Source organism: Rhagoletis zephyria, unplaced genomic scaffold, assembly GCF_001687245.7.
Source record: "Rhagoletis zephyria isolate East Lansing unplaced genomic scaffold, Rhagoletis_zephyria_1.1 Rzeph_scaffold_08514, whole genome shotgun sequence".
Taxonomy (NCBI): Eukaryota; Metazoa; Arthropoda; class Insecta; order Diptera; family Tephritidae; genus Rhagoletis; species Rhagoletis zephyria.
In genome coordinates, this window is record NW_016165594.1 from 9,171 (window position 1) to 18,144 (window position 8,974).

At 35.5% G+C, this 8,974-nt stretch overlaps 1 protein-coding gene across 1 annotated transcript; it reads left to right on the top strand.

Annotated features, from left to right (window-relative positions):
- Positions 1 to 2,258: 2,258 nt before the first annotated feature.
- Positions 2,259 to 8,565, top strand: LOC108375105 (uncharacterized). Its single transcript, XM_017631185.1, has 3 exons — positions 2,259 to 2,952; positions 7,675 to 7,824; positions 8,335 to 8,565. The coding sequence occupies exons 1-3, from the start codon at positions 2,835 to 2,837 to the stop codon at positions 8,454 to 8,456; spliced, it is 390 nt and encodes a 129-aa protein (XP_017486674.1). The 5' UTR covers positions 2,259 to 2,834; the 3' UTR covers positions 8,457 to 8,565.
- Positions 8,566 to 8,974: the final 409 nt, after the last annotated feature.

The following is an 8,974-nucleotide window of genomic DNA, read 5'->3' on the forward strand; positions in this document are numbered from 1 at the left end:
GATGGCTTTGGTCTCATGACACAAATGAAATGTTGATTTGATGAAAAAATATGGGTAACGTTACGCCTTCAATTGCAAATATTAAAAGCATATTTATTTACATACATATGGATGTATGTATGTATGTATGTATACACATATGTATACATATATGTATGTAAGTATATAAAAGCTTGCAATAAATGCTGTATCTCATACATACATGCCTGAGAATTCGTAAAACGGATAACATTTTCCCGCGATGTTGAAATAGAATTTTTTTATGGAAATACATAGATTGTTATTATTGATAGGGCATATATAGCGCTGCGACCTAGCTAGATCTATTGTGCTAACCCTTATCAAGCCACTCCAACCTTAGGCTGTTAATGAAATTAAGCACTTTGGAGGGTGGAATGTTGCAGGTTCTGGAGGCAGACGATATTCGCTCTCCAAGGTGTATAAGTCTGAGTCGAGTTATACGCGAGCAATCACTTAGTGTATGTTCCGAGGTTTCATTCTCTAGCCCACAAAACCTGCAGTTCCTATCCTCAGAGAGTTCCATCTTGTGCAGATGGTACCTCAGCCGGCAGTGTAAGATTTAGCAGCCGTTCATAGATTCCTCGAGAGGGAGTTATGAATCTTTTGGACTGCCTATTTCCTTTGCCGAGCGCCATTGGGTTGAAACTTCCCAGTCCTCCCATCCCCTTAGGAGCTCTGCTGTGTATCCTTTGGATGGATCAAACAAAGGCTGAGGGCCGATCAGGCTCCGTTGGGTACCGACTTTCGCTAGATTTTCAGGCATCGAATCCCTCATGACCCGGAACCCTTACTCTGGTTACTCTGTCTACTACCTTTGACCAGGTATTCCCATCCTCAAGTTTCAAACTATCAGTGTACCAGACCTAAGTTTCCTCGCCGAAGATGGCCATTATCGTTTTACAGGTATCCCTTTCAGGCACTATTACCTTGTAGGGCTTTGTAAATATCAGCTTCGGTAGCATTGAGTCTGTGAATTTTACAAAGGGATCATTTATGAATGGCCTTAGGACACCCAAATGACCCCTTAAGTCCCCACTTTTCAAGCTACTTAAGTTCGGTAGCCTCAGGGCGCTCTAGCAAGCCTCTTTCTCTATAGGTGTGGCTAGAGGCGGTATGCCTGTGGTGACACCAAGCGCCTCTGTCGGGCACGAGCGTATAGCCCCCATTATGGCCACACAAACCAGGCGGTGGAGCTTACCCAGATTGGCTTTAGAGGTTGTCTGCTGGGCTTTTGGCCACCAGGCCAGTGCCGCATAGGTGACAATCGGTTTTTTTTCACAGTATTGAATGATAATTTGGGGGATATTCCCCAAGTCTTACCATGTCGTGGCTTTATTGCTAATCGCTGTGAGATGCGAGTTCCAGTTGAGTCTCATATCTAGTATTACGCCTAGATATTTTGCCTCTTGTGAGTACTCAATCTGTGTCCCGCACAATTTGGGTTTGGGTATGTTGACCTTCCTTTTTTGTGGTAAATGGGACGATGATGGACTTCATTGGACATTATTTTTGATCAAAGCAAATGGAATCTCTAAAAATTTACAACGCACTCTAGCATAACCTAAATCATCAAATTTAATAAAATCAAAACTTTCTTATACAAAATCTACGGAAAATATATTTTTACGTAATTCTAGAATTTCTGTAAATTTTTGAAGTTTAAAAGTTGCCTTATTAATTCAATAAAATTTTAGACATATAGCAACCCTATTCAAAACCTTTTATTCCCAACTAGAAAATGGCATTTTGAACATTTCAAGTCATTTGATAAACTAGTGAAAGTGAAAAGTGATCCGTTTCACGAATTCTCAGCCACATACATATCTACGTTGTCTGGCGAAAAAAGGTTATGGACGCAGCAAAGAAATTCATATTTTTTTTTTTTAAGATGCAAGAGGGAAAAGATCAGAAATTAAAAAAAAAAATATATAGCAAATAAACGAGATTCCCAAAACTGATAACCCAACAAAATCGGTTAGTTCCTCAGAAGAGGAACGAAAAGTTGGCACAGTCAGACACACAAGCATTTTGCGCACACAAAACATGAATCGAACTATACGCTCCCACAACGATTGCCGGCTCTCTTTTTGGCTTGGCTGATCGCTAATTGTGCGAAACAAGTGAGCGCCAAAACAAAAGGCCCACAGAAGCAACAGCAACAGTCGTCAGCGGCAACATTTGTCATTCATTTGGACTGAGCTATTCATTCATCGAATTGCAACGAGGCGTGAAAGAGCGTTTTTTTCTTATAGACGCTGAGTGGTAAAAATTTTGTAGAATAAAAAGAAAATTTGTGTTAAAACAAAAAACAAAAAAAAGAAACAAAAACTAAATGATTAACACATAAATGAGCAACTTACAAATACATACCTACTGAAATATAAGTAAATGTTTATATGTACACTAACACAACGAAAAATTGGCATAAACAAAACGTTCTACGTGAAATCGTAATTAAATTTTTGCGGTTAATTTGAAGATTTATTTAAAAGGAAACATCGCGTAATTAAGAACATTCAGTTGTGAACGAGCTGGCGCGCAGTCAAGTGTATTGAAGAAATAGATATTTGGCATATTTTTTTTTGGAAGATTGTGAACTCAAGAAAACTGTTATTTTAAATAAATTCACCCTGCAAATAAAAGTGAATCGATCAGACCGCGAACAACAGCGATCAGTAGTGTCAAGTGCATTTATTTTGGTGCAATAAAGTGCTGCCCAAGATACACATCTGCTTTTAGTGCGAATAAGCTGTAACTTTTATTTCGAAAATTTGTTTTGACACAAAACCCTCGTAGCAACAAAAGAAAGTAGCATGTCCTGCAAAGTGTTTTCATATCTGCTGAGTGTTCTACTGATCGCACAGATACCCATAAATGGCATCAGTGCCGGTACGGATGACAACGAAATCTACAATTTGCCTGAATACTATTGTGAGTGTTTGATTTTGAAGGGATTTTGAAGGGATTTTATTAAAAAAAATTGTATGTACAAACATATGTATATCCGCAAGTAAAAATTGCACTTAACCATTAATACGTATGTATGTTTGTATACATACTTGTGAAAAAGAAACGAACTTACTGTGTCGTTTAATCAAAAAAAAAAAAAAAATAATTTTTAAAAAAGAAACTTCTTGAATTTTGACATTGAATGTTATCAGTTTTAAACTCGTGATTCTAGTGTTGTTTTGACTGCTTATTCTATATGCTNTGAAAAAGAAACGAACTTACTGTGTCGTTTAATCAAAAAAAAAAAAAAATTAATTTTTAAAAAAGAAACTTCTTGAATTTTGACATTGAATGTTATCAGTTTTAAACTCGTGATTCTAGTGTTGTTTTGACTGCTTATTCTATATACCTACGGTGCGTTTAAAGCTGTATTTGTGGGCGATTGAAAAGATCATGATTTGAATAAATACGAAAATAATGTTCAGAAACTAACAAAAATGTGTATGAATACGTGCAAACTCAAGCAAAAGTACGAGACAATTTTATATAAAATAATTACTAAATGTTGTTGTAATTGTAACCAAATTCAAAATAATATTGTTTGCCACTTATGCTGATTTATTTATTTTAAAGAATTTCATTTAAAATACAGCCTATTGTTTAACAAACACCAAGAATACTTCAAACTTTTTTTTTTCAAAGTGTTAAAATTAGCATTGCTTTTTTAGAATTGCGAAAAAGTGTTGCAAAAAATACTCTGAAAGGTTAAAGAGACTATAAAACTATAAAAAAAAACTATTACACTTCTGAGAAAAACTCTTGAAAATTGAATGAAAATTTGTTGATTTTTTGTTTTAGTTTTCTTCAATGCTTGCTTTTACATGGGGGGTTTTTTTTGAGAGGATAGACGTGCACATTAATTGAAATTTCTTTAAAAATAATAATTAACATAAGTAGTAAGCAATATAATTTTGAATTTACCAAAAAATTATTAAAATTTTATTGTCAAGAACACGGTTCAACAAAATTCGTGCAAATTTGGATCTCGAAAACCAGACCGACACCATCTTACAAATTGTTTTGATGGTGATTTCAGGATCCCATGCCCATTTACAAAAACTTTCCAAAAAGTAAATTTTTAGAGAAAAATCTGTTAGCGTCGAAAAATGGCAATTTTCAAAAATTTATAAAATGGAGTCTGTTGGATTCTACCTCATGCCGCTGAGTTGCGTGTAAATGAAAAAACCCTTGAATTTTTTTTTTTCTCAAAAACTGGACGTTTAAAAAGACTTTGTTAATGCACTTTAAATCTGCATAGAATTTGGAGTAGTTTTCGAAATCAAACTCGTCCACGCCGAAAAATTTTGTATCAACCAATTTAAAAATAATTCATAATTGTTGTGAAATTAAAAATATCAGATGGGTGTTTGTATTTATCTAAATTGTTTTTTACATCACTCCGACTAAATTACAATTAGGTAAAATTTTTAGTATTGAGTTTTTGAAACAACCGGAATCGCAAAGCGAAAATCTTTAAAGTCGATTAAATAATTTCTTTTGTGTGTGTCGAAGTGTCATTTCTTCTTGTTCTTGATAGCCGCTGTAACCGCACGCCAGTCGATTTTCTTCTGTGCCGACTGACGCCAATTGGAAATGCGAAATGAAGCCAAATCTTTCTCCACTTGGTCTTTCCATCGCGGTGGGGGTTTTCCTCTTACTACTTATGCTACCAGCATCGCGACTTATAACTTGTCAACAATGACGTTGGTGTCGATTCGCATATACTAAGAATATTTGTCTGATGACAGCTATGACATCTGCTATATTCTGCAAAAGAATTAAAGCGTGCACCTTATCAACTTGCCGCTGCCGCACTTAAATAGCTCAGCTGTCAGGCCGTCAGCTTTGTTGTTTTTCAGGCGAGAAATTGTCATAGCCAAGCGATGGGACTTCAATTCCATCGCCATCGATTGTGAGCTCGGACTCGTCTTCTCCACTATCTACAGTGCTACTGTCATTAAATAGGGTGGAAAAGTGTTCTCTCCACAATTTAAGTACGTTCTGAACACTAGTCACTAGGATGTCATGGTTGTTCATAAAGGAGTTTGCTTTGATCTTGAAACCTTCCGTAAGTCGTCTATATTTCGGTCCCATCTGTGTAGTTCGCATTGCGTACGATCTCACCGTGGCACATTTCTTCTTTGCAGCTTTGTCAGAGCGTGGGCGCAGACGAGAAAGTTGTTTAGGAATCTCCTTTTGATGCGGATTGTCGATAGACGTTCGTCCACCGGCGTGAGTGACAGTAGTCGGTGACTACGACGAATTTTAATAGATGTTAACTTTTTAATGACATTTTTTTTTAATTTTTTTTGAGTATGTAGTTTAGTAGCTCATTAAAACTTAATAAATTTAATAAATTTTTGATTCCCGCATTTTCTTCCATACAAAGTATGTATGATCCATTATTTTTTTTTGATGGAGAAAATGAGCAACGGCTTCCACAAAAAAATTGCCAAAAACCAACGGTAAGCTAATATGGGCTAAAAAATTGCAAACTCAGAATGTTTCTAAAAAATCCATTTGAATCGGTAAGTTCGACAACCGTACAAGTCCAAAATCAGTTTCTCGTTATTGTGTTCAAAAACAGTGAAAGCCACGGACATGTATGGCTTTTTTCTCATTTTACGGGTGGTGCAATCAGCTGTGCTACGTTTACGGCTGAGTATCTAGTAGGGTGAAATGGGAGAAAAATCTTGCATTCGCCGACATGCTTTCTACTGTTTTTCATCTAAGTATCGGAAAAAATGCTTTTGGATTTGTACGGTTGTCGAATTCACAGATTCAATTAAAAAGCTCAAAATTTGAATATTTTTTTGCAAAAGTTTGAAACTTTGACTTACATGGTTCAAAGGAAAGATAAATAGCCAAAGAATGCTTAAATGTCTCTACCTTATTTATATTTTCGCCACTGTATATCTGAAATTTTTAATTTTTTGCTTACTTAATGCCTCTGAAAAATAAAGTAAGTGATTATAGATCAACACAAATATCGAACCGCTATTTTTTCAAGTATTTATTATCCGTACCTCAATGGTTGATTAATTAAGTGAGAGAAATTAGGTCAAAACGTTTTACCTGTAACCAAAACAATTGCCGCTTTAGCTGCAAGCAAAACAGATGTATCGCACAATACATTTTACGTATCGCTCATTTACTAGAAGATTGGCACAACTAAAAAATGAGGATTTTGAGCTAATGACTCATGCGGTTATCGGTGATATGCATTTTGAGGCGAAATTGTAAACATTAAACAGGTCTCCTAAAATATGGCTTTTCTGAGTTATGACATTCTTTTAATAAATGAGCGACATGCACTATATGTGGATATTATTATTAACTAAACAAATACTTGCAAACAATTCAAAACGTGAAATGTGTTTTATTATTTAACAGCTTTTATGCAGTTTATTTTTGTTATGGGTACATATGTACATATTTATGATTGTTGGAAAAAAGATTTAATAAACAAAAAAGTTATTCAAGAAATTTTAAAAATTTCTCATCATGCAATAAAATCAGGCCGATTTGATGACTCTTTTTCAATACAGAAAAGAAAAAATTTACACGCATACAACTATTTATGTGCATAAAAATTGTGGTTTAAATATACCGTTAGCTCGATTCATTTATTAGCACCATAAGAATATCATATTAAAGTTAAGAGTAAAAATTCAAAAACTCACCTATCTCGGCAGCCAGTTCGAAAACGCGTTAACTCAAAAATTTTTTCAATAACGCCTTGTTTCAGAATTTTATTCAAAAACACCCCTTAGAGTTTGGTTGAAGAACCGTTACATCTCTAACATAAACATATAATTTTTTAATATAAATGGGAAGGACAGATCTGCAATTTGGATGTTGAAAAATTGATAAGCTTTTGGTACAGACGTCCTGTTAGCCAAGATATTCAAGTAAAAAGTCGAAGAGTTGGCATGCTTCTATGTTGAGCTTAGCTAAAATCGCTTAGGCGGTTATAGCGCCAAACAAGAGGAAGAATAGAAATGTTAGGGAATGTCTCTGCCTCACAACGAAATTTCGATTTTCCCACCGAAATTAACAAATTTAGTATATTTTAAAACCTCCGCCAAAATATCCTGGAAAAATATTGAGATTTACGGGAACTGGACAGATTTGAACATACCTCCACAAATCGCATTATTTTAATTCCGCTTAAACCCTTGTGGCATCTGAGGTTCAGCCGGGAATTTTCTATCGGAAAGTGGTACCTCAAGGGTTGTCCCATACTAACTTGGTTTAGATCCGGTCCTGGGATCTTGAAGAAATTGACGGGGCTCCTAAATTTTAATACATATGGGAATTGAAGTCGGTTGTGTTTGTTGCTTAAATTTTTTTTTTTGCAGTGATGCACCCTAACGCACATACATAAGTATTTACTATAGTTGAATCTGTTATAGAAAAACTAAAAATTAATCATACTGTAAACCGAAATTGTAATGAGGAAAAGGACAATCCTTTTATGGTTCGACTATACAATGATACGTTTGATTATTAATTCTTGTTCCACATGTGTGATTTTATGTACATACATATCTACGTAATAATGTACAGTAAATTCTCAATTAAAACTATTCTTGCATATGCAACTAACTAACTAACTCAAATTTTTTTTAATGACATTTTCAGTGCTGCAAGGTGTCAAAGTCTATCCCGGGGACCGTGAGTGCGCCATGGTTGGTGGCTTATGTGTGCACACCAGCGACTGTTTGGAACCGACTACGAATCGCGGACTTTGCCCATCGCACACACATCGTGGCGTGGAGTGTTGTTACGAATGTAAGTGAAAAATTCTTAAAACTTACACTTATTGGTTACATAAATAAAATTTACAAAATTCCCGACAGTGAATCCCGAAAAACTGTGAATTAAACAAAACAAACAAAAAACATAAATACTTCAAACACAACCTTATCCTACATACATACTTTGGGTTTCACTAATACATATATAAATTAGTATTTCTTGCACACTCACTAACTCACTCTATTTTTATATTCTTCTTTAATCTTCGCTCAACTATCACCTTTCACATGCCACCTGCCACCTGCCACCTGCCACCTGCCACCTTTGACCACGATTCCATTCACGAATCTCTTATCCAACTATTCCTGTTTTGCATATTTCTATGCACCAATCATCTAATTGAAATTCAACAATCGCCTATGTCTTCGACGACGTGGCCACATTCCATGACTGAAATCATTCGTCGTCACAAAATAATACCTTTTCACCTGAAACTTCGGCACCCCCACCGCACTTTGCATAATCATTCTGCATACCGATTAGTGCCACTGAGGCCCGCACCGTGTGAAGAGCATTTGGGCGCCTGCATGGATAGATGTAATGAGAACCTACAACGGCCGGGCATCGATTGTCCAGGCGGACAGGTTTGCTGTGTCTTAGTCTAAGCCTCTACAAAGAGTTGACGCTTCTTCTTTCGGACGTGTGCACATACATATTAATAATATTGATATAATTATATAAAAGAGAGATATAACTTAGATATGTATGTATATACAAGCAATACATATGTATGTATGTATATGTATGACTAAAACATCCGGGAATGTGCATTACGAGTAAGCATGTTAGTTTTAGTACAATTGCAATAATGTATCTATAGTAAACACAAATGTACTCAACGAACATCGTCGTTGCAAAGTCGTCAAAGACAAGCGCCATACCCGAGCGACTCCATAGACTACTTGAGCGAGATATGCTATAATGTCTTCTAATTCTAATACTAGCGGCTGCTTGTAAAGTAAGACTTCGAGGGATGAATGACTGCAGTGAAGTAAGTTGTATAGATACCTAATCCATGGATGTTTACTAAAATATTAGCTTAAAAGTTGTTAATCGATCTCTTCAATCATTTAATGTAATAAATTTTGAATGTATTCTTTGATTGTTTTTTTTTGTTAGCGTT